Consider the following 25,955-nt stretch of genomic DNA (forward strand, 5'->3'; position numbering starts at 1 on the left):
TCTTCTAGAAACTGGTTTTATTAGTATCAGAATCTACCAAACTTCAAAGACTCAGCTGCTACCAAGAAACTGAATTCAGGTAGGTGCAGGAATCAGTCTCACTGCTTGCCATTCCCATTGATGGGACGCTGCTTACGGGCATCCGACTCCAGGTAAGCCTTGAGGAGTGGCTGGGCATTGAGCCGCTGCACATAGCCAGCCAGCAGGGGGAAGGAAGCCAGGCAGTCAGGTGCCAGGACCAGATGTATGTGTAGAATGTCGAGCAGGTTATAGTCTGCAAAGGAGATCTGGCGGAGAATGCAGAAGAGACATGTGCCAAGGCAAGCAGCGGCAAGTGTAAAACATCCTCATTGTTATCCCTGGATACACTAGTTAGATCAAGCAGAGGGGACGTTTGTATTGTTCGGCTGTAATCTGGACTGCAGCACACAGTTGTGAACACACCTGGGCCAGTTCAATAGTTTTAGCTTCTACTGAAGCAGTCCCTGACTCAAGTTTTGTGCGTGTGCAATGCAAATGGAAGGCCAACTAAGTCTGAATAGTGCAGGGCTGTGGCAGAGAAGACACTTTGCATGCAGAAGGGCCAGAGTTCCATCCCCAGCATCCTCGGGTTGGACAGGAAAATGTCCTGCTTGAAACTCTGGAGAGCTGCTGGTACCCAAGTCACCAATACTAGACAGACCAAGATCCAGCTCACCGTACAGAAGGTCCCTATGGCCTGAAGGCAAGTTTTTCTGGGGGTCAAATCTACCACATTACCATGGTAGGGGACGTTCGGCTTTGTGTATGAGGCAGTTCCCTGGGTTTGCAGAAAAATGCAAACTGGGGCATTGGGCAGACTCCAGCTCCCTGAGCATCTCAGCTTTCACTTTGAAAAATAAAAAGCAGTTTGGATCTGTATTGAATTCCCTTGGCAACTTGGTCTATTTTAGCTTGCTCTGTTTATTAGAGTTGTTTTGTTTTTAATAAAAAGGAAAAAAGAAAGCAGTGATGCCACATTCTCAAAAAATTCTCAAAAAAATACTACCCTGTGTGGTTTACACAAACCACAGGATTTGAGCTTCCCTATGGAAAAGATAGGTTTTTACAAGCAGGACTAGACAGAGGGGGCAGAATCCAATGGGTACTTCTGCCTTTGCCAATTTCTCTTCACCCCACTGATTCCCTTCTTGCAAATAATAAGACCTGCCAATTCCACTGTGCAAGTGGGACCAGCAGGTTATGCAAGGGAGATTTAGTACTTCCTAGGGAAGCCTCAAAGCATGCAAAAACACTGATTTCTGGAAGGAGGCAGGACAACAAAGCTCCTTAACATGAGCTCTGCTAACCTGCTTCCTCTTCCAGAAACAAGTGTTTCCACTTGTTTTGGACTGCCCTGGAAGTGCTGAAATTGCCACTGAATGAACAGCAGGACCTGTTTGCCCCATGGAATTAGCAAGTCCCACAGCTTGCAAATAGGGAATCAACAGGATTGATTCTGTTGGCAGAATCCTGAAGGCAGGACTGTCGGTCAAAAGTAACAAGAAGAGAATCAGCAGGGCCATAAATGTCTTGCTGGACTTTGTCTAGAAAGTAGAAAACAAGCATAAGATACTGAAGGACAGAGCTATGGGTGGAAGCATCAGGCAATATGTAACTTTGGTATCTCGCAGGTTCAGTGAAGGAACAGGAAAACTCAGCCAGGGTGAAGGGGAAAATACAGAAAAGAGTGGAGGGAAGGTTTGCTTCGAATACAGACAGTACATCCCTCCATTACCAAAGGTAGTGGCAATAGAGAATGATGAGATAAAAGCAGAGTCATTGAATTATCACCACTCAGTGTAAGATCCATAATCCAGCCAAGCCAGAATCCATCGCTGCTAAGTAGCCACCTTACCTGTTTGCCTACAATAAAGGCTTTTCCTCCATCATTTTGAGCCAGAAGATTCTCAAAAGGACGCAGCTCCCCTGGCAGGGCTTCAATATAGGCGGCTTTGCCTGCCTCCTGTCAAGGGACAGCGGTTAGCTTAGAGAAAAGCCCCTCTGCTCCCAAGCTTGCCTCCTCCCTGCCACAGAACCCAATTATCTCACCCCCTCGGGGGAAAAGGGGAGTCTGGGTGAATGGATACAGCTAGGCCCAGAGCTCTGTGGGTAGTGCAGAAGTAGAGTTCGGATGGCATCCTTTGTTTCTACTTCCCCTCTGACCCTGGCTGATAGGACCCACTGCAGTGGAGGCAAGGAACCTTGACCTGTTGGCTCCCCAGTGTGCTTTTTTCTTACAGGAAGTACTTCCACCCACACCCTCAGAAAAAGGAAGAAATCTATCTATCTATCTATATCCTGCCTTTTTCCTACGAAGGCCTCAAGGCAGCTTACATCATTCTCCTCCTCCATCTTATCCCCACAACAGCCCTGTGAGGTAGGTTGGGCTGAGAGTCTGTGACTGGCCCAAAGTCACCCAGTTGGCTCCATGGCCGAGCGGGGACTTGAACCCAGGTCATCTGAGCCCCAGTCCCATGCTCTTAACCACTGCACCACACTGGCTGAAATGGAGTCCAGTGATGGAGAAGATGGTTCTGTATAGCCTGAAGTGCCTGATCCTGCCTAATCTTGGAAGCGAAGCAGGGTCAGGCATGGTTAGAAGCTGGATGGGAGGCTTGAGTCCTACACTGAGCAGGGGGTTGGACCTGATGGCCTTCTAAGCCCCTTCCAACTGTATGATTCTATGATTCTATTCTCCTCCAGTTTCACTGTCACTTTTACAGGAACCCTCATGGTGAAACCATTCCCCAATCCCAAGAGGCAGGAGTTCAACTGAACCATACGCTCATTTAATTGGGTTCTGCACTGTACTTTTCAGGTTGGATACTGAAATGCAAAGAGCTGGGCTTCCCTGACATGGCCTTCTAGATATTTTGGATGGCAACTTCCTGCCTTCCTGTCCACTGGCCAGGAATGCTGATGGGCACTGAAGTCCAAACCTTGTGGAGAGCATCAAGTTGGGAAAGGTTGATTTAGGCCATTCTCCCACTAAAATTGCCTCCCCTAAGAGGTCTCGGCCTTCCTCACCCATTCTTCTTGGGATTGTCAAAGTTTCCAAAAAACCATAAATGGGGCAACTCTAATGGCGAGAAGCACAGAGACCCTCTTCAGCACCCCTGCTTACATAGTTATGGTAAATTAAGCGGGCGTATTTCACACGCAGGTCCTCCACTCCATCATTCACCATGTCCAGCAGAGCTGCTTCCTGTGGATTTTGGCCATAGAGTCCTGAATAACAAAGAAAAAAGGTTGAAAGGGGGCATCTTAACATCCAGCCCCATTCTCTTATAGGCACGTACATGTGCTTGGGTGCTTTTACTTGTATGCATACATGTGCACACGAACACGTGTTCACACCTAGTTGTTGCTTTCTGTGGGGGTCGGGAGTTAATGTACATTCCCGCTACCAAACATGTATCCACTTTCACACAGGCTGCTGCCCCGATAGTGAAGAACTTGGATCCTAACGCAATTTTCATTTCTTGTTCAGAATGTTTACATAGTTCATAGGAACTCAGGAAGCTGCCTTCGAAAGAGTCAGACCACTCATCCATCTAGCCCCATACTGTCAACACTGACTGGCAGCAGCTCTCCAGGGTTTCAGGCAGAAGTCTTTCCTGCCCTACCTAGAGATGCCAGGGATTGCACCTGCGTGCACTTCAGGTGCTCTGCCACTAAGCTATCGCACTTCCCAGTATGCATTATGACCACTGTGGTCCATTCTCTGATTCTTAGCTTTGCCTGTTACCTTACTCTTCTATGTTTGCCATGGCTACACAACAGAGCTCTCATGCCGCTGCCACCATAGCACACTCACCACTTTCTCTGCCAACACACCAGGGAGGCACACTCACATGCGTGCAACTTCACCACACACACACAGCCCCTTGAAGAGGCGATAGGCAGACAGATTTGTCACAGGTCCAGCTCCATGCACCCCTGCTATTGCCCCACATATCCAAACCGCACCGTGTTTCCTCGCCAGGTAGCGCAGGATAGCATTTGACTGGAACAGTACAAAGTCTCCATCCTGAAACCGGGGCAGTTGGCCGAAGACCTGGTGGGGAAAGGAGGATGGTTAGCCATGCTGCATCTACACCCCTCAATGAAGTGGGGACCTGGGTGGGGAGGTTGTGATCTGCAGAGTAGGAGCAGCAATGCAGCACAGCCCTTGCTCACAGGGACACAGCCCTGGCAGGCCTTTATCTGCGGGGGGCACTGCTATCAGCTGCCACCACCGTCAGACTTCCATGTTCCCCTTGGGCTCAGCACGAATCCCCCCAGTAGCTGGGGACAAATGGATTTCCAGAGCAACCATGGATTGCTCCCTGTTGTAATGCAAAGAACTAGGGTGGGGCAGCAGCTGGTGCTAACTGGGCAATTAAGATTCATGAGGTTTAGCAAAGACTTGCACCTGCTGGACATGGAAATTGCTAGCACAGGTGTGTTGATATGGATCAACATTCCTGAAGATGCTTCTTGGGCATGTAGCTTGGGCACTGCCATAACAAGTAGCTGTACCTAAACATTTACCATTACACCACTGTGCAGTCCCTAGGGGCCAACTCTAAGGGACCCCAGTCCAGCCCCTTCCCCATCCACTTTCCCCTGGTCACTAATCATTTGGTGGTCTCACAGGTTTGTCAGTATTTCCCATTCTAAAGCACTGAACTGTCTCTCTTAAAGTGTTTGGCTAAAGTATACGCCAGTATTTTCTGGTCCTGGTCCTCTTCCCTTCAGTCCTTTCCGTCACTGGAATGCACAAAGGAGGCTGGTGGTGTCACTGCCAGTGAGGCCCTCTGAGGTTTCATCCAAGCACTAAAGGAGCTATTTCGGGAATGGGGTTTATCACCATGGATGGCTCCTAAAAGTTTAGATTGCAGCTTGGAGTGGATACTCTACCCTTCTAGCACTGGAGCCAGCAGCCTCCCCTGGGACTTTGGCCCTCAGGCTGAAAGCAGTTCTGCACCCCTGCTCTAGGTCAGCCTTCCCCAACCTGGTGGCCTTCAGAGGCATCTGAACTGCAACTCCCAGAATTCCCATCCAGCAGGGCCATCAACTGGGAATTCTGGGTGTTGCAGTCCAAACGTGTCTGGAAGTCTGGGGAAAAGCTGCTCGAGTATGTCAGGAGGAGCAACCAAAGCCCAGTCAGAAAAGATGGGCAGGATCCGTTTTTCTCTGTCACCCCCTGCAATGAAGCCAAGCTCGCAACCTTGCCTTACTCACACATGATTTCTTGAGATCTCCCTTCTGCCAGATCTCTCCTGTCATCACATCCTCCGTCCACTCCTGCCCTTGATCAGCCAGCAGCAAGCGCATGGCCTCGCCACGCCCTATGAGGAAGAAGCCCACATCATCATGCCTGGAACACATTTCTGTGCATCTCTAGTACAGGAGGAAGAGCGCAAAAGTTGAAGCCCAGGTGAGCGGCAAGGGTATTGTTAACAAGACCGTTCAGGATCAGCCATTAAAGCAGATAAGCATTCCCACGGTAGGACTGGTTTATTTTAAAATGGCTCCTTGTATTGTTCTCCAGCATCTGACTCACACAATATTAGGATTAGGCTGCAGATACGCAGCCCTAAGACTCCACCTTCTGTTCTTATGCTCGAAGGGCTGAACCCTTCTCTGGTCTTTTTCTGCTGGAAGCCCTTCCGCCCAATTCTTTTTCCCTCGGTGGACTGCTACTGAGCTGACTCCCAACTGGGAGAAAAGCAGCTGTGGGGGGAAGAAATGTTGGGGGGGGGGAACACATTTAGTTATAGTGATAGCTCATGTTTCTTCCAAGGAGCTCAAGGTGGAGTACATGTTTTTCACCACAACCAGTTTGTGCTCACAACCACCCTGTGAGGTAGACTGGACTGAGTGACAACTGTCCCGTGGTCTCCCCAGTCCTAGTCTGACATCCAAGGCACATCCCATGTCATCTTCATCCTGATCCACCCATCACTTTAAATCCCCCTTATTGAAACTGGGCCTGCTACCATCACATCTATTATGAGTCTTTCTAAGAAGTCCCAGCTAACAACAGGAAGATTTATCTCTGAGTAAATCTGGTTAAGAGCAGGGCATAAGAAACTAACTCAGACCTGGAAAGCATTGTCTTTCCTAATTTTGATGTCTCTCCCACTGCCAGGATTTCAACTGCAAACTTGTAAGGTTCCTTCAGAGGAATGAATCGGGGCCACTCAGGCTGAGATTCTGCAACCTTGCTTTAAACATAAAATGGATTTCAGAGGTGCTCCACCATCTCAAAGTCAACAAGGATGCCTTGGGGAAGTAGCCAAGCCTGCAGTATATAAGCTTTCTGAAAGTATGTAGCAAATGGGTTTCAGATAAAGGGCAGAATCCAACATGGAAGTCAAATGCTCACAGGCATCCTATCCAAAGGAGCAGCACTCTGTATTTTTGCTACAAAGTTTTTTGTTTGTTTGTGCTCATATAGCAGGAGTATTGCAAAGGGGTAGGGAAGGAAGCTGGAACAGCTTCAGAATATCTTGCATCCTGCCCCCATCTGCGGTCACTTTCCCAACTTTAGAGAGCAGCCAGTGCGGTTCTGTCCTGGCTCGATGCAACAGTGTGCAGATTCCAAGTTCTGAGGCTGCAGCATTATCTCCAAACTTGGAGCTGAAAATGCAAAATAATAATAATAATAATCCTGCGGCCCCTCAGATCCTGGCTAGTATTCTGCCCTGTAGGTGAAGCAGAAATAAAAGTAGACTCAGCAGTGCCCTGGACCAAATGGGTGTCTTATGAGTGGAGGTCTCTTGTGGGTAATGTGTCTATTTGAAAATGTGATAAACCGGCCCGCCTGTGTTCCCAGGCTCTCCTGCTCATTCTGCTGAGTGCACCCCTGGACATCTGTTCTGAAGTACCACCCCAACAGCACCAGTGAGGAGGTTCTTCAGGGGACCATCCTCAGGGATGTCGTAAAGAGCTGGACTCTTCCCCGTTCACTTTGCCAGTAAAATAGAACACAATACAGCACACGTCAGGCCAAACCAATACACTGGGAACTCAACTGATGAAGAATTTGTGGCTTTCGCATTCACCTGGCTCAGTCCAACAGAGCAAGCTACTGCCTCCCCCCCCCCCAATTAGGTGCAGTCCCAGGTGTTAGGAGTGCCCTGCCAATTCCACTTAATTCAGTAGGGCCTACTTTCGAGTAAACAGACCCGACCAGGCTGTAAATCTATCATTCTTTTAAAATTCTGGTTGGATCTCTTGCATTATGGAGCTTCCAGATACTTGAGTTTAACGACAGCTGCCCCCACTCTTTGCATCCAGTAATATAAAAAACAAGAAAAGGCCTTCTGAGCGCCGTCCTTTCCAGTATTTTTTATTCATTTATTTCTTTAAAATAGTTATACCCAGTGCTTTTTTTGTAAAAAAAAAAAAAAAAAAGAAGTGCCTGAACCCACGTCGCCGGCAGTAAGCGCGCGACCACACACACCAATCCCAAGCGGAGCAGCTCCCAAGCCGAGCAGGAGCAGCGCCCTCCATATCTCACTATCAGATCGCGGACACAAACCCAGCCCCGCCCCCCGCCCCCCCGCAGGCACCATGTTAATGATGTTTGCTGCTGATCTGCTACGATTCAAAATCACTTCGTAAAATCCATTGGAAAAAAAGGTGCCGGAACGCCGTTCCGGTGCGTTCTACGACAAAAAACGCCCTGGTTATACCCCACCCTATATGCAAAAGTATCTCAGGGCGGCTTACAAAAATCAAAGCAACAATCCAACAAATTAGCAATCATTAAATTAATAGTTAAATATACAAATAAAACCAGTAACATTTCACAGATAAAGAAAAAAATCAAAACAAAATCAAAGTCAAGAATAAAAACGAAAGCAAAAAGCGACTGTGAAGTTAACCTCTGATTAAAGGTACGTGGCATTCCAGCACTCACCGCGAACGGGAAAGTAGGTGATGGTGCATTTGCCAGGCACTGGAAGAAAAACGAGGAGAAAAGAAGAACAGGGTTGTTAGCAAGCCATCACCGCCCCCTTTTCTGTCCCCTGAACTGCACATGGCAACTTGCATGCCTGAGGATCCTAAGGCTGCAATCCCATACACGCCTGTATAGTCAATGCGACTACTGATTAATTAATCACGGATTAATTCTGAGCAGACACATGAACGAAGGCTGCCTTCTGCGAGGCTCCATCTATTCGGTCCCAGCAATTGCTACCTTCCCCCGCACCCCTTAAAACGGGAGCCAAGCTTCTATCACCAAAATCTAGCGGGAAAGGGATGCCTTCTCCAGCACTACTTCAGAAGGGGGGTTGCTGGGGGGCAGCACTCACTGTCGAAGCCGCAACCGTTCCAAGCGCAGCGGAAGCGAGGCGGACGATTCCTTCTGGAGTCGGAACAAAGCGGCTCAGTCCGTCGCGGCGGCGAAACTGCTGAGTCACGCGGCACTAGGCATTCCTTGAACGAGCCCCTCTTAAAGTGGCAGGCACCGCCAAGACCTTGTGCCCGAGGTCCTGCGTTTCCCCCGGGTCCTGCTAAAGGCAGGCTGGTCGAAGGCTTCCCTACACTCACGCACTGACCCTGCCTCCAGATGCTGGTGGGATCAGTGTATTTAGAGGACAACATGTACTAATTAACGAAAGCGCCTCTGAACATGTGCAGAGAGTTCACCCAGAGCTTTCACTGGAAGCAACATAACAAAACTGAGGCTGTTGTATTTGGGGTACATCATGTGAAGGTAGGACTCACTGGAGAGGGCAGCAATGCTAGGGAAAGTTGAAGGTAGAAGCGAAAGGAGAAGACCAAATGGGAGATGGATCAATTTCATAAAGGAAGCCACACCTTTGAGTTCACAACAACTGAGCAGGGCTGTCAAGGACAGGACATTCTGGAGCGCTTTCATCCATAGGATCACCATAAGGTGGAGATGACATGATGGCAACTAACAACCAGCTTACTGTTCCAGGGACCATGGCCACTCCCTCATAATCACAGACCGGGAAGTTAATACAGAGGCATCCAAGGTAGGTGCATGGGGATTCTGGGAAGAATTTACTTTAGATCTGTCCATGTGTTGGCAGGAAATGCAGAGTTGCTTTAAACGGAGTCAGACCCTTGGTCCACCTAGCGCAGCCTTCCCCAGCCTTGTATGCTCCAGATGTGTTGGATGAGAATTCCATCATTCCCAGGCAACATGGGGGTTGCAGCTCAGCACATCCAGGAGGCAGCACCCCGGGGAAAGTTGTGCTAGGAAATCCATTATATAAATCTTTGTTTTGCATTTATATATGGTATTATCCCGGACATAGTTTCTTCAGATCAGAACTGGGCATCTTCTGAATCTCCATATTTGGGGGTGGTGTTCAGCTCTCGCTAGTTCTAGCCAGCACAGCCACTCCTGAATAACAATGAATTTGTTCATATAGACTTCCCCAACCTGTAGGAATGTGACTTTCTTCCTTTGCAGCTCCAGGGACCTTCAGGGCTGAGTAGAGATGTGGCCCAGGGAAGGGTCCCAGTCGGCAGGGTGACTTCCCTGCTCAGGTGGCACACACAGAGGATGAGCAGATAAGGAGGGCTGGTGGATTGTGTGGCCACACCCCGCTGGGAGGGCCCTGGTGGGTAATGTTGTTGTCACACTGGCCTGGCTTGTCTCCCAGAGCAATGCAACCACGGAGGAGTGGCCCATCGGTCTCCTAGGAGCTGCTTCCCTCATTCTCGCTTCTCTGCCCGAGTGAGAGATGGAGTGGGCAAGCTCATCAGATGGGCAGATTTTCTGGAGAGACTGCCCACCCTTTCCCTCACTGAGGGAGATGCCACGCAGGTGAGCTTAAGGGCTCTTCACAATGCCTGCTTTGAGACCTTTCGGAGCACAGCATTTGTGCCTGGGTGGCTCTCTGAAGAGGCTGCCCACGCAGTCTTTTTTGGTGGAGGAATTGCAGGGGGACGGAGGCAGGAATGGGGAGCAGCACCACACGTCCTTCCACAGCATGCAGCAGGACGCCCCACACCGCAGCTTGGCCGGTGTCTCCCTGGCCCTAGTCAGGCAGCCAATCCAGGGGTGGGAATGACCAGGAATGCTGGGAGTTGTAGTCAGAAATGCCTGCAAGGCATGAGCATGAGGAAGTCTGTAGGTGGTGTGGGTGTCAGCATAACCAGCTGCAGCTGGACTGAACAGGAGTTGCCCTACCTGTGCTGCACTGCAATATCAGTCAAGGTCATGGGTGAAGACGCTGTCGTTAGGCCACCGTGGGGCCCGTGGAGACGAGCTCCCCCTTGTGAGACAGGTGCCCCATCGTCTCTGGGCCCTCTCTGGCTGCCCTCACCTTCCCTTCCCCTGGGCACCCTTACTGCCTTTTGCACCTGGCCCATTCGGCATTGTTTTCCATTCCCTTCATCCCCTTGTGCACTGATGCTGTCTCTGGTGCGTGTGTGTGTGTGTGTGTGTGTGTGTGTGTGTGTGGGGCAGGAGATTATTCATTATGTTACACTGTCAAGTTCGAAAGTGTCTGGCTGGGGAGATTCCTGGCCAAATAAATCATTGCTTGATTATCATATCAAACAAACATGTTTGGTTTTTGCATTCTGTAGATTGTGGGGGGAGGATATTTGAGTGGTTTCATATGCACACCCACAAAACATTATTACAAAGTTGCGTATCACATACACCTTTAATACTTTCTCAATGAATTGGATTCGTATACATATACAATTATATGGACCCAAATCCAGTTAAAATCAGCAATGGCTACTTTCAGTGGGTTCAGAGAATCACAAATACCAAGTTTTATTGATCTCAGTGAAATGAAGTACTACTATTGTTAGTTGGGTATAGACTACAGTCGGAGTGGACGATTGTCCCTGTTATGCTGTCAAGGACTACAATTTCTCATGCGTGATCCACTGGGGGCAGGAAAGATCCTAGAGGGTTTTGTTTTGTTCTGGAATTCAGCTGCAATTAATATACGCCATTAGCCGGCATTAGAAGATGGACGGAGCAGTCCTATGTTAGAGAGTAAGATACACCATGATTGTGCTAGCTGAGGCATTCCAGGAGTTGTAGGGATTTATTTTCGGTCTCCACATGCACAGGATTATACTCTGAACTAAGAAGGCTTGAAGGGAACTGGGTCTTGCTCTGAGGACCTGAGGAGAGCACCTGGCGTAGCTCCCTGGAAAGCCGTCCAGGCCTGAATGCACGGCTGTGAGAGCAAGTCGCACCTGCCAAGCCCCCAAGCCCTACCTTGATGGCACTACTGACTGTATGGTTTGCTCCGAGGGGACAGGGCAATGCAGGCAGCATGAATACAGGTGTATTTGCCAAGCTGGATTGATGTGCCTATGGGAAAGATGGCAGAGCTTCAGGGGATTCAGGCTTTTTACTTTATTGCTTCTTCATGCAAGGAATACCCTTCTGTTACCCATATGTCGTGTGAAGTCCAAACATTTCCCCTCAAATTTACACTTTGGTCACAGGGAAACTCACAATTTCTGTGTATTTCAAGCACAAAACTTTGTACCAGGAAAAAGTTAGGGTTTCCCAAATTGGCTTCCAGATCCACAGAAGGAATTCACTCTTGGTTTAGGGAATGCAGAGCAAGCCATGCAACATACAGAGCTATGCCTTCCAACACTTTCTCACTGTTTATTGTCCCTCAGCATCTGCCACTTGAGGCAGCTGCCTTGCTTTGCCTAAGGGTAGAGCTGGCCCAGAAAGCAAGCTCCTTGGGTGACCTTGGGCCAGTCACTATCTCTCAGCCTGACCTACCTCATAGGGTTGTTGTGAAGAAACCGAAAGTGGAAGATATGCATGCTTTCTCAATCCCCTTGAAAAGAATGGTATATACATGTAATAAATAAAATGGTCATGAGGAGGCAAAATGAAGTCCTTTGGTGACACTTGATGTCCTTGATTTCCTGCCTACCATGTGCAGCTGTTAAAGGCACAGAAGTCCTGCTCCACCAAAGCTGTTCCTATCCCGTGTAGGAAAATCATCAGGAGGGAGAAGTGTTCCTCCCCCGTCCCTACAAGTGAGATGAGGGCTGGTGTCCTAGTTCAATCTCTCTACTTGCTTCCTTGGACATGAGCCGGCTAGTGATAAGATCAAGCCCACATTTTTTGCATCGTCTGAGCTGGCTAGGCGGGGTCTGGTTACCATGGCCCTGGAATGCGGCCAGCTCGCCCCTGAATAAACCATGAGTTGCCTGCGTAAGAGCACTGGTGGCCAGCGGTGCTGCTGGGAACCTCATCTCTGCCATCCAGAGGGCCGGGGAGGTGCCGTGTATCACAGGTGGGGCCCAGCGGGGTTTGCCGGGCTGCTGAGGCTCCCACTTAGAAATGGGAGGGCTGTGCAGGACAGGCTGGGGGACAGGCCCTCCAGGCCCGTGGAATGGGAGAGAAGGACCAGAGAAGGCTTGCAGAGGGAAGGAGTGGCAGGGTGGAGGGCAGCCCTCGCCGAGGCCAGGGCATCACTGGACAGGCGGGAGGGGGCAAGAGGGATGGAGGAAGCCTTTGAAGCAAGGCAGGTTATTTTGAAGAAGGAAGAGCTAGGAGCGGGCAGGCAGGAGCACTTGTTCCTTGGGCATCTCTCACAGGCTCTGTGATTAGGAGAAGGGAAGCTGTGGAAGCCTGTACAGATCACTGCTCAATCTGTGCCCTACAGCCTCTGAGGCCTCTTGGGTTTCCTGCTCCAGGGGGTTGTTTTACCTCTTTTGCATCCGCAGTGAAAAGCAGATCCAGGCTGGGTCGTGTGTCTGACCTGATAAGCTCAGATTCCCTCCCTCCCTCGCTACCCCTCCTGCTTCAATCTAACTCCCTGCAAATCATAAGACGACTTGATTAGGTTTGGATGGATGGAGAGTAGGGAAGAAGCAGATCCCACCCCCACCACTCCCACGACTCGCCTGGACCTGGGAAGCACAGGGGTGGATTTGTTCTAAGCTGATTTAGAAGGGGAAGGTTTCTGAGACAGGGAGCAAGGAGGAAAGGTGCCTCCAGGAATGAGGAGATAAGGGAGAGAGCAAGTAGCGAAAGCAGAAGTGGGAGGAAGAGCAGGGCCGTGCCGTGCCGTGCCAGGAGTGTCGAGGAAGCTGGTTGAGAGGAAGGGAGTGTGGAGGGTGATGGAGCAGAGGGTGAAAGGGGAGGGAACACAGAGCAGGGTTTGTGCTAGCCCAGAATGAGGTACCTAGAACCACAGCAGCCTGCCAGAAGGCAGCTCGGCTGTGCAGGCAAGTGAGTGCCCGAGGAGGCGATCCGCACGGCCCAGTGTGGCAAGCAGCTGTCAAGGGGCAGTTCCAGAGAAGCCGCAGCATCAGGGTGTCAGAGGCACCCGGGGATTCAGGAGAGGTCCCCAAAGACTGCATGTGAGGATGGCATCCAGAGGGAGAGGGAGAGGCAGCATGGGAAGTCATTAGGCCTTACAAAAGACTTGTCTCCTGGAGGGAGGGAGAGCTACGGGGGGAAAGCTCTTCTTCTCCAGCTCCCAAACATGTTCTTTTTTCTCCGGGAGACTCAGCGACTCAGCGAGCCGGCGGACTCGCGGACATCCCAGGCCCTCTCCTGGAGTCGGGCTCACCGGCGGTCTGAGAGCAGGCGCTCCGGCAGGACAGGCAGTCGGGGCCGGGAAGAGGACCGGCGGGGGATGGAGTGGCCCAGGTCAAGGAGTGCTTCAGTGGCCGAGGCAGCGTCCACCTCTGCGGCCCAGTGTGGCAGCTACTGCAGGCTGGAGGATGGAGGGACCCTGGCTGAAGCAAGCTCCGAGGGCCAGCCATCGCAAGGGGCAGCAGCAGGAAGAGGCAGGTCAGCTTCTGCAGAAGAGGAGTGCCCGAGCATCTGGGAGATGGAGCCCATCCTCACCTCTGTCTTTGGGCAGGTAACTTGGCTTGTGGGGAGCAGGGAAGGAAGACACAATTTGGAGACCTAGTTTTGCCAACTGATTGTACGAACTCACTCTACTACCAGCAGTTTTTTCCTCTCTCACTCATAACTTGAAATTGTATTGCCACCCTGTATTTTAGTGCTGTTTGTTGCTTAGAGAGCCCTGTTATATTCAGCAGCCTATAAGTTTATAAATAAATATTTATTTGAAAGCTAGAATCTTTGTATTAGGGGTACCCTGGAAGCAAACTGAGAAATGAGTGGGCACAGGGCTTTTATGGCATTTCTGCAGGATTCCACCTTCATTTCCTGAACGTAGTCCTCTGTCTTCTCCCTTCCTCTCAGATATAGACAGTGTTGTAATGGTAAATACTGAAGACTGGGTGCTCATCATGACTGTACCCATAGCCATGCCTCCAAGAAGGTTCAAAAATTCAGATAGCTGGGTTCATCCTGATCAACAAGCTAGTTCTAGCATTTCCACCAGGTGGAGGTCTTTTGTAAAACTAATGGATCTTACTGGTCCATTCCAGAGCAAGCCACCCCCAAAATACTTTGCATTATTACAAAGTATACAGAGAAATATATATCTGAGAAAGCCCCAGCTGTTATGAGGATTGCAGCTAAGCTCAGACGGAAAGGGAAGATCGAATGGCCGTCAGCATCCCTGCTAAGAAAGGAGTGCCCACGCTGCATCTTTGTGCACCCAGACTCCACTGTGTCACTGGACACATGGCTGGGGAGGATAGTCTTGCCCTCTGAAGCCTATGCTGGTGTCTCAGACAGAGGAATGAGCCTAACAAAAAGAGACCTATGACATGTCCTTTGCATAAGCTTCCTCTTTCAGCTCCTCACAAGGCAGTGGAAGGAAGGATCAGCTCAAGCCTAGTAGGATCTGTGGTCTGTCAAGTTCTTCGCAAACTTTCACTCCAGTTCCTGGAAGCCTTGAGGACAAAGCTCCTCATTTTGGGATTTGGGTTACAATTTCTTTGCTCTAAAGTTTATGGAAATCATGTATGTAAATAGTTTTTGAGGAGCAGGGCCGGCCCTACCATGAGATAGAGTGAAGCGGCTGCCTCAGGTGGCAGATCCAACAGGACTGCAATAAGGTGTCAGAGAAGACCACTGGGGGTACCTGCCCTGCACCCTCCAAATTATCATGCCATGCTGTCCTCGGATGTGTGGAGGAAGACGCTGTGCCATCCCCACTACCGAAGTAGGATTCAGCTATCACTCCAATGGCTTCTTTATGTGGGAAGGAAGGAAGGAAGGAAGGAAGGAAGGAAGGACGGACGGACGGACGGACGGAAGGGGCGTCATTCTATCCTTCCCCTTATGCAGCAAACAGCTCAGGCCAGCCTGCTAGGGAGTTCATTTGCAACAACAAGAATACAGGACGCCGCACCGAGGCTGCTCTCCTAATGAGGCCTCCTGGGCTGGATCAGGTAATGATTAGCAAGGCAGCTCCAAGGTGGCGGATTGGGTTGCCAGATCAGTGACTCAGAGAACATTATTGCCCTTGAGGTGGCCGACGTGGTGGTGAGGCGGAGCGGGAGGTGGCCTGTGGGCGGCGCTGCTGAGGGGCACCGCAAGGGACAGGACCGAGCAGCAGAGCTGGAAGCCCGAAGGAAGCTGGGTCTGCACGGCGCAGGGGCTCAGCTGGTGCGTGTCAGCAACGTGGGGCAGGGTTGGCTGGTATTTGTTCTTGCACAGGGAGCCACTGGCCAGCCGGCAACAGCAGTGCCCTCACTTTAGCAGTTCGGTAGCGTTAGACTCCGAACTGAAGGCATGGCAGGGCACTCTTTGCGTTACTTCACGTGCTCGGAAAAAACAGCCACCCTGCCCTGCTGCACTTGGGAGCTGGGCATCTTCCCAGTCCTGATGGCACCACTGCCTTCCCTGTCTGTGCGGGTGCCTGTTGATGCCCCCAGTAAAGACTGTTGCACAACTGGGCAGCATACAGATGGGTTAAACAAATAAATAATAAATAAGATGCTGGGCCCATCCCTTTTGGACACTGTGATGCCGAAGGAAAAGGTCATATGCTCAAACAGGGACAAAACTCATCTCGAATCTGACCAGTGACTGCATCAAATGAGGTCCCAATTCCAGCTTGTTTGAAATGAGATTGGTGTTGGCTCCTTTCTCAAAAGCTGGGACTTCAGGCTGATTGAAAGCCATCTCCTCTGGTCTAGGAACTTCACCAGAATCTTAACTGGATTGGCACGGTAGAGACAAAACACATTCTGTATCTGCTCAGAGGGGCGCTCCTCTTTTCCAGTTCTGGATATGAGCCCTGCTTCAGACAGAGGATCAGCAGGCCATTCCCTGAAGCGAGTGTCCCAGGATGGTGGGAGAAGATCCAGCTGCTGCACTTTCCCTTTCTGCTTCTCTTGCCTGTTGGAGCTGGCATGGCTCCAGGGCGGATGGGATCCCTTCATGCATGTTGGATCTACTTTGCTCTTTATTAGGATCCTTCCTGCTGCCAACCAATGCCTGCAGCAAAATAGTAACTAGGGCTGGGGTCACATGTAGAGGAGCTGAGTGGGAAGGGACCCATTTTTACATGATCCACGTTTCTGGCAGACTAAGTTTGGGGGTGCGGGTTGCCTTTCTTGCAGCTGCTAAACAATTGGAAATTGAAACCTTTGCCAATCTACTGCAAATTGCCTGCTGGCCCACCAGAAGCTCCCGGTCCATCACCGTGGGCTCCTGCTCAAGCTCGAGGGAGGAGTGGGAGGAATGTTACTGTGACTGCTGCCTCCTCTTTTGCTGCCCTCAGAGGTTTTAAGTGTAACTTGTCGTCTCCTGGTAACAGTCCCCTGGCAATCCTATTGAAACAAGCACTCTTTGGTTAGGCTCTTGCAGTTGATGCGCAACACAAATGGCACAACACCCTGGTGCTTAAAGTATAAGCGAAGAAAAAGATTTGGGTGAAATTATTTTGTGATCGTTTCCTTTCAATTTTAAAGTCCAGACTTGGGTTGGGTGACTTCAGGCGGCCCCAGAACCCACTGTGTGCCCCACGGACCCAGCTCTGCCAGACTGCCAACATTCGGAAGGGCAGCGATGGCAAAGCAATTGCGGCTCACTGCTGAATTTTGGTGTTGCAGCATGAGTGAGGCTGAAGGGCAGGGACACCCCTCTCACAAGGAGGGGCGAGGCCCCCTTGACAGGCAGTGGAGCAGGAGGAGCTGCAAAATGCCCTGCTCCCCACCAGGAAGTCTGGCCTCCACCTCCAGTGGCGGTTATGGAAGGCCCCGCTGGCCACTCTCCCCCTGTGGCAAAAGCGGCAATGGTGGAGTGACTGGAGCAGTCCTCTGCTTCGCTCTGCTTGGAAAAGAGGGTGGGCTTATGCTAGGAATGACCTCAGCATGAGCCAGAGAGCAGACAGCCAGGCTCGCTGGAGAGTCCTCTTGCCCAAGGAAGCAGGTGGCTCTGAGAGGGACCTTCCTCCCAGCCAAGCATTCTGGGAGGGACATCTCAGGAGACCTCTCCTCCTCCTCCTCCTCCTCCTCCTCCTATAGCGTACTGTAGGGTTACCTTTGCTTCCACGTGTAGCAATTCTCTGGACTTTTCCTGGTCCTTGAGCAAGAGATCCTCTCCTGCAGTGAGTCTGCCTTCTCATGGACATTAACACCAGCTGCTCATTTTCTTTCTCAATATTTATACCACTTGCTTGCTACAGACCAGTAAGCAAAGCCAGCGGCTTCGCCTGTTCCCCTTTTTCAGCACCACTGAACCCGAGCAAGAGGCAGGTGAACAACAGCAATTAGCAGAAGGAACTCTGGGGGGATCTTATAGGTGGTCTATGCCTTTGGCAGGTGCCCTGGACACTGGCCATGCCTGACAGCCAGGGATGGGAGCAGTCAACTTATTGCTCACTATGAAATATTCAGTTTATTGCTGATCACTCACACCTTCCAGAGTTGAAATGATTTTGCCCTCCAAAAATCTGTACTGTGAATTCTGATGCCAAAAAACACACATTCAACACTAGCACTGGTATTTGACATCTGGTTTCAAGAGGCGCGAACTGCAGCATTTCCTTCCCGATAGGAGAGCTCCTTTTCAGAGTTGGCCCTGTCCTCCAAGCAGGGCTTTCCCACTCTATTTTCCTGGTTTTCTTTTCCAACTGACAGCATTCTGTGCTGTTGAGCATCTTCATCCCTAATTGGGCTATTTTTTGAGGGTGGGAAAAACAAGCTGGCATCTTGCCCATTTGTTCTTAAAAGATTTTATTTTCTCCCTCCCTCCCTCCCTCCCTCCCTCCTTTCTTTCTTTCTTTCTTTCTTTCTTTCTTTCTTTCTTTCTTTCTTTCAAACCTTGGAGTTTCATCAAGCATATTGACACCTCCCATTTGTTTCTCATTGTCTCCAGCTTGCCCTCTTAGCCATCAGCACGCACCATCTGAATTTCCTATTAGAAAGAATAATATTTGAGCATTAACTTCAGTATATCTGACATCAATATTTTATATTTGACAACATTTTGGTGTCAACATTGGTATGTCAAAGTATTTAATAGTTGCCTCATGTAGTTATATTTAATATTTGACAACCTTTTATGTTGGATGATCTGCTAGGGCTGCCTTTGAAAATGTTAGGAAGCTTCAGTTGATCTGAAACTGGGCAATAAGATTGCTAACAGGGACTGGCCAGTGTTATCATATGGGGCCATTCCTTTCCCATCTGCACTGGCTGCCAGTCCATGTCTGGGCCTAATTCAAAGTGCTAGTATTAACTTTCAAAGTCCTAAATGAATTGAAGGATTGTCTCCTCGCATGTACATCTGCATGGATCCTGGATCCATGGATTATCAGTGGTGCTTCTGAGGAAGCCCCTGCCAAGGGAAGCCAACTGGGTGGCTGCTCGGAGGACGACCTTGCCTGTCATGCCACTCCGACTATGGAATAAGCCTCCTTGGGGGCTTGCTTGACACCTGCATTGTTTTCTTTTATTATTTATTTATTTAAAACATTTCTATGCTGCCCCATTCGCCAAAGCCTCGGGGCGGCTCACAACATAAAGTTAAAATATAAAACATTCAAATATACAGCAAATTAACAATATAAAATAAGTCGCCCTGGCCAGATAAAATAAGCAAATAATATTAACAATTAAAATGATGCTTAAATAAAAGGGTCTTCGCCTGGCGCCGAAAAACAAATAAAGACGGCGCCAGGCGGACCTCTCTGGGGAGCGCATTCCATAGATTGGGCGCCACTGCAGAGAAAGCCCTCCTCCGAGTACCTACCCTCCTAATTTCTTTCACGGAGGGTTCCCGGAGAAGGGCCTCTCCCGCAGATCTCAAGGGGCGAGCGGGCGTATATGGATGTAAGCGCTCCTTCAGGTAACCAGGACCCAAGCCGTTTAGGGCTTTATAGGTCATCACCAACACCTTGAATTGGGCCCGGACTTCAATGGGAAGCCAGTGAAGCTGACGGAGGACTGGAGTCATGTAAACATAACGCCCCGTCCCCGTCAGCAGCCTGGCAGCTCTGTTTTGAACCAATTGAAGTATCCGGACCGTCTTCAAGGGTAGCCCCACGTAGAGCATGTTACAGAAATCAAGGCGGGAAGTCACCAGCGCATGTGTCACTGTCGCCAGGCAGTCGTACTCCAGATAGGGGCGCAGCTGATGGATCGGCCGAAGCTGAAGGAAAGCGCTCCTCGCCACTGCTGTCACCTGAGCTTCCAATGAAAGCTCTGGGTCGAGGAGCACTCCCAGGCTGCGGACCTTGTCCCTAAGAGGGAGTGCAACCCCATTTAGGACTAAGTTCAATTCACCCTCTCCGAAGCCCGATCCACCAACCAACAGGACCTCCGTCTTGTCTGGATTGAGCTTCAGTTTATTGGCCCTCATCCAACCCATTACCTCGGCCAGGCACCGGTTCGGTACAGCCACTGCCTCACCTGGATTGGTGGAAAACGAGAGGTAGAGCTGGGTATCATCAGCATACTGATGATTCCGCAGCCCACACCTGCTGATGACCTCCCCCAGCGGTTTCATGTAGATGTTAAACAGCAAAGGGGACAAAATGGATCCCTGCGGTACTCCATGGCATAGCTGCCATGGCGCAGAGCCATAGTCCCCCAGCACCACCTTCTGGAATCGGCCATTGAGATAGGAGCGGAACCACTGCAAAGCAGTGCCTCCGACCCCCAATCCCGCTAGCCTATCCAGAAGGAAACCATGGTTGATGGTATCGAAAGCTGCTGAGAGGTCCAGGAGAACCAACAGGGACGCACTCGCCCTGTCCTTCTCCCTGCACAGGTCATCGTACAGGGCGACCAAGGCAGATTCAGTACCGTACCCGGGTCTGAAGCCGGACTGAAATGGGTCCAGATAATCAGTTTCATCCAAGAGAGCTTGGAGTTGTCCTGCCACCACCCGCTCTAACACCTTGCCCAGAAACGGGATGTTGGCCACTGGTCTATAATTAGTGGCCATCTCTGGATCCAGTGACGCTTTCTTTAGGACCGGTCGGACTACCGCCTCCTTTAAAGGGGCAGGCACCTGACCCTCCCTCAGAGAAGCGTTAACCACTTCCAAGATCCAGATCCCAATCCTGTGCTTGGAATTATTTATTAACCAAGACAGGCAAGGGTCCAATAGGCAAGTGGTGGGACATACTCGTCCAAGCACCTTGTCCACATCATCAGGCTGCAATAACTGAAATTCATCCAATAATTCTGGACCAGACGGCAGCATTGGTGACTCCCCAGAAACCTCTGATTCACTAGTGGTGTCTAGCTCGTGACGAATCTGAGCGATTTTGTCCCTGAAATGCGTGGCAAAGTCGTCACAGCGGGCCTTTGAGACTGGAACCAGATCTTTCTTAGGACCTGGATGAACCAGGCCTTGCACCACTCAAAAAAGCTCCGCTGGACGGCATTTTGAGGAGGCAATGGAAACAGAAAAAAACCTCTTTTTCGCCGCCCTCACCACCACAGCATAGGCCTGATAATGGGCTCTCAAGTGTGTTGGGTCAGATTCATCCTGTGATCTCCTCCACTACGCTCTAGCTGTCTCCCAACCTGCTTCACCGCCCGCAATTCAGGTGTATACCAAGGGGAAGAGCGGGCTCTGTCTGGTGGGAGAGGACGCTTAGGAGCGATCGTGTCCACAGCCCTGGTCATCTCCCCGTTCCACAGTTCGACCAGAGCCTCGACAGGAGCACCAGTCTTGTCAGCCGGAAACTCCCCCAGGGCCTTCAGGAATCCATCCGGATCCATCCGGCTCCGGGGGCGGACCCACACAATCGGGTCCGCAACCTTGCAGAGGGAGAGGTCGCTCTCAAGCACAAACCTCACCAGGAAGTGATCTGACCATGACAGGGGAGTCAAACGTAAATTCCTCACCCTCAGATCCCCCTCTTCCTGCCCTGTTGAGAAAACCAGGTCCAGAGTGTGTCCATGTTCATGGGTCGGGCCGATGACGTGTTGAGACAGCCCCATGGCCGTCATAGAGGTCATGAAGTCCTGAGCCGCCCCGATCAGTCCAGACTCGGCATGGAGATTGAAGTCCCCCAGGACCAACATCCTGGGGGTCCTCAACACCAGGTCCGAGACGGTCTCTGTCAGCTCAGATAGGGAGACTGCTGGGCAGAAGGGTGCATGGTACACCAACAGAATCCCCAATCTGTCTCGGTCGCCCAACACCAAGTAGAGGCACTCCAGCCCTGGCCTTGAAGGGACCGGAAGTCCCGTGAGAGAGATGGAGGCTCGGTAAACCAAAGCGACCCCCCCTCCCCTCCCCTCCCCTCCGGGCATGAACATTGCTGAACCAGATACCCGGGCAGGCACATTTGAGAGAGGGCGACATCCCCCCCCCCTCTCCTGCCCAGGTTTCCGTTATGCAAGCCAGGTCGGCCCCCTCATCCACAATCAGGTCCTGGATGAGGGCAGATTTTTATTGACCGACCTGGCATTAAGCAACAGCACCGTCAGGCCTGAGGGGCGACTGACGAGACTACCTGGCACCCTCTGGCTGGGGGCAAAACCAGAAGTAGGGACAGGTGTCCCTCCTTCTTCTACGCGGACACGTTAAGCCCCCACCGCTATTACGTCCATTGCCCATGACCACCCCAATGGCGGCGCCCCCGCGCTCCCCAGGAAACACAAACATCAACATGGCCAGGGACGACTCCATAAAAACAAATTAACACAGATTAAAATACAATAAAATTATAAAAACAATTAAAAAACTCCCCCTTCCCTTGGCGATGTGTCCCAGTGTGACGGCGGTGGCAGCGGCAGTGACTGTGCAGCGCGGTCCAGCAGAAAAACTGAGCCGCAGAATGCGGCTGATGTCCGTAGGGGAAGGGAGCTCCAAGCCCGCCCTGCCCCAGGCCGGCATCGGCAGTGGGAGCAGGGAGGGGCGCGGAAACCCGTTAGACAGGAAGATGACAGCATCCCTGGCGTCCTCCGTGCCCAGGAGGGTCCAGCGATGGCCGCAGGAGCGGCGTCAGCTGGCCCCCGGCTCGGCAGTACGCCCCAGTCCGGCGGCAGCAGCAGCAACAGTGACAGAGCAGCGCAGCACGGCAGGTGGGCCAATTAAAACATAGCCCCTGGCCAGCCCAGCCCCCCGTTTAGCCCCCGAACGGCCTCCGAACGGCAGCGACCACCCTTTGGCCATCACCCTTTAGCCACCGGCCTGAGGCCACCGGCCCCGGCCGGCCGCCAGCACTTTATGGGTCGCAGGGCCCTCCCCAAGCTCCGCCCTGTCTTGGCATGCCTCTCACCCACGCGAGGGAGGCCGGCCGGAGCCGGGTCCTGGGCCCTGGGCTGGTGGTCCTGGGCCGGTGGTCCTGGCCTCTGGAGGGCAACCAAGTGCTCATCATCTTAGTTTTGCAGGAATTCTCCTAGGAATTTTTGTTTCAGTGTGTATTGCAATTTAAACCTTTCTATTATTGCTTAGTTTTATGCTAGTTCTCACTTTTATTTTATACTATAGTCTTAACTTTTTATATTTTATACTGTATTTTATGTTTTAAATTGTTTTTTACATTTTTGTCACCTGCCCAGAAAGCTTCAGCTATTGGGTGATATAAAAATGTAATAAAGAAATACATAAATATAGGCAACTTGGAGGGCAAAGTAGAAGGCGCAATTCCCTGGAACTGGAGCTGGAGGGAAATTCTGCATGGGACACGTGGGCAGGGAAAGAGGGAGTCCTCAGTCGGAAGGCATCATCCACCCTGCTTGTTGCCCAAGCAAAGTGCCAGCCGGACCTGGAAGACTCTAATGCAGGGAACCTTCTGACTTGTCGTTCTGAATAGATCACCACAGGGGTCAGTAGAGCACCAATCCCAACGTGATGACATTTAAAAGAGGCTTCTTATGGAATCTGGCATTTGACAAGAAAAACAAGAGGTCAACAACTATTATGAAACACTTACATTTCAAATTTTGAGGTGACATTTCAAAATGATTGGTTGCTTGCGCCCTCCTTCCCCTTCAGTCCTCCTGCAGGTATCGTGGTGGCAAGGCTGACTCATCTCGGAGCTGTTTCTTGCTCTCTGCACCTTTTCTGCCACTTCAACTCCCTCCCCCGCACTGAGATTCCAAAAGCCGACTTGGCTTGAAATGGGGCTTTCACAGTCCCCATTTTGACAGTCATCGTCAGACCCTTCGGAGTGCCCGAGCAGCACATTGGAAGGGGCTACCAATGCTTGGGGAACGTTTCCTCCCTTTGTCTCTCCACTTGTGCAACTGTGGAGGTGCGTGGTTCCATGACTACAGCAACTGAGCTAATGGATGCTTGTTACCAAACTAATGCTGGTACCAACCTGGACATCAACTCAATGAGGCTCTCAATAGGTTTTTTCTTCACTCTGATTTCTCTTGACAACTGTCAAAAGATGAGCTATCAAGAGAAACCACAGGCACAAGTGATCGTTAACAGCTCCTTTTAAAAGGGGATGGCTTGCATTTTTCCCTGTTCCCAAACACCTAGAGTCTCGGGAACAAGTGGAAAACTGAATTCACCCTCAGAGATCTTGCCAGGCATATAAATCCCATTACCCCTGTTCACGAGCAAAGATTGCTCACCCCTTGACAGCTCAGCTACAAAACTTAGCACGGGACGTAACTCACAGTGGGTTGTCTTGTTGTGTGAGCCTAGTTAAAGGTTATCCCAGGGTTGTTTCGCTCAATGGAAGTGGGTGAAATGAGCCTGCTCACTCGCTTGCTCCCACTTGTTCATAATTTATACAAACCCTGGGTGGTCCTGATGTGTGAACAAGACCAATGTCCGATAGTCCAACCACATCTGCCACGGTGTATATCTAGTCACCCTGATTTTGTCAGCAGTGATATTTTGGTAAATGGTTGTGCAAAGAAGGAAGGACTGAGTCAGTGGGTTATGTGGCACCTGGTTGTTGCAATGCAAGTGAATGCCTAAGTGGTAAGCGGAAGAGGGGAACTGTGAGGTGAACTATTTCCTGGCTTTTATCTCTGAGGCTGAGTAATTCTTTTTTAAACAGAATGCTGAAACTATGATTGATGGTGGTTTACGCACTAACTGCTTTTGTCATGCTGTCATCTATTGCTGTCTAACTTTGCAAGCCCTATTTGACCAGGTATGTTGATAGGACCCTAAGCGATGAATACAAATGCTCTGTGTTTATTCTAGCATCAGGGTAGGCAGATTTCAGGAACTACGCTGAGTTTTACAAGAACCCTGAGATCTACCATTTGGGTTGAGGTACAGAAGAGTGGCTTGCCATGAATTAAATAACACAGTCTAGGTTTTTGTGATAACTATCAGAACTACAAGTTCACAAAGACCTTTACCCCAAAGTTCCCACCTGGTTTCCCTCCATGCGTTCTTTTTTTAGGAGCATAATTTAGGAGAGAGGAGCCTTTTCCATGCTTCCATTGTTAGACAAGTGGCAATCTGTAGACTGGCACACTACTGAAAATCCTCCAGAACTCTACTGGCACCAAACCTACATTCTGCCCACCTCTGCTCTGGCTCACCATCAGGATTGGTGAAAAACCTACCATTTGACCCCAGTCTCTGTGCTCTGAAGACTTCTGTTTTGTTCTGCTGTTGCCCAGGAAGCTGCAGACTCTTTGTGGAGGTTTTCAGGAAATGTAAGAGTGAACTCAGTCCAGTTCAGTGGTCTCAATGGTTGCCTTGAAAAGCGCCACTTCTTCACAGAATGGTGGGGATAAAAATAATACATAAATAGTGCTTTTTAAAACCAGCCTTTGAAATTCCTTGGCATTTTTGCAAATAATATCATGGCTGTAGCTTCATTCCCCACATCTGCAAAACAAACAAGAGGCCCAGAGTCCAACAATCCGCTTTTGAGTTTAAAATGGAATCCCCCAATTTCTAGCCTGGCTTCAGTAACATCTGGAGATGCACAACCTCTCTTCCTAACCTCTCCTCCAAAAGTGCCCACAAGAGTCTATAAATGCAGTCGAATCTGTTAGCTGCTCACATCTTAAGTAAGTCTGACTGACAGCCCCGGGGAGGCATGCTCTCCCCTGCCAGCCCCGGCCCAACCTTCCCATGAGCCCAGTAATGCTGCCAGTTCTCTTGCAGCATCAGAGCTCAGTGGAAGCAGCCACTCCCTGGAACAAAGATTTGAAAATCTCTTTGATTGTCACGAGAGATTATGGCCTCTGCGCTCCTGAAGGGAGGGGGGCATCGGTGGGCCACGGCCCATCCTCCTGCTTGCAAGGAGCTCCTGCGGGGTGCTGGAAGGCAGCACAAAGGGCTAGGCGGGGGGGGGGGGGGGCTCTCCTGCTGGGGACCCTCCAGCGGTGAAGGGCTCTGAAGCAGGAGGCAGCCAGCCTCCTGCCTGCCCCCCATTCTCTGCTTTAGCACCATCTATGATTGAGTTGCGTATAATCCCAAGGATTACGGCTCTGGCCCACGCCCCCCCTTCCCTTCACTTTCCCTTAATATTCTGGAGATATTCAACAATAAAAACCCTGAAAATCCCCAAAGCATCTAAACCTCCCAGGGACAGAATCACTTGTTACTATTAAAAAAACTCTGCCATCAGCACCAGCTGCCTCCGGCCCCAGACCATGCTCTGTGCAATGGGGGGGCTTTAGCAGCC

The 25,955-nt window shown here is 50.6% G+C and overlaps 1 protein-coding gene across 1 annotated transcript; it reads right to left on the reverse strand.

Annotated features, from left to right (window-relative positions):
* GSTP1 (glutathione S-transferase pi 1) lies at positions 1–8,483 on the reverse strand. The gene is made up of 7 exons (XM_044422747.1): positions 8,331–8,483; positions 7,934–7,972; positions 5,248–5,354; positions 3,991–4,078; positions 3,146–3,249; positions 1,877–1,984; positions 1–287 (listed from the first exon to the last, which is right to left on the reverse strand). Coding segments are annotated over exons 1-7 (636 nt in total). The 5' UTR covers positions 8,332–8,483; the 3' UTR covers positions 1–98.
* Between the last annotated feature and the right edge of the window lie 17,472 nt (positions 8,484–25,955).

Source organism: Varanus komodoensis, unplaced genomic scaffold, assembly GCF_004798865.1.
Source record: "Varanus komodoensis strain SLA01 unplaced genomic scaffold, ASM479886v1 scaffold134, whole genome shotgun sequence".
NCBI classification, from domain to species: Eukaryota; Metazoa; Chordata; class Lepidosauria; order Squamata; family Varanidae; genus Varanus; species Varanus komodoensis.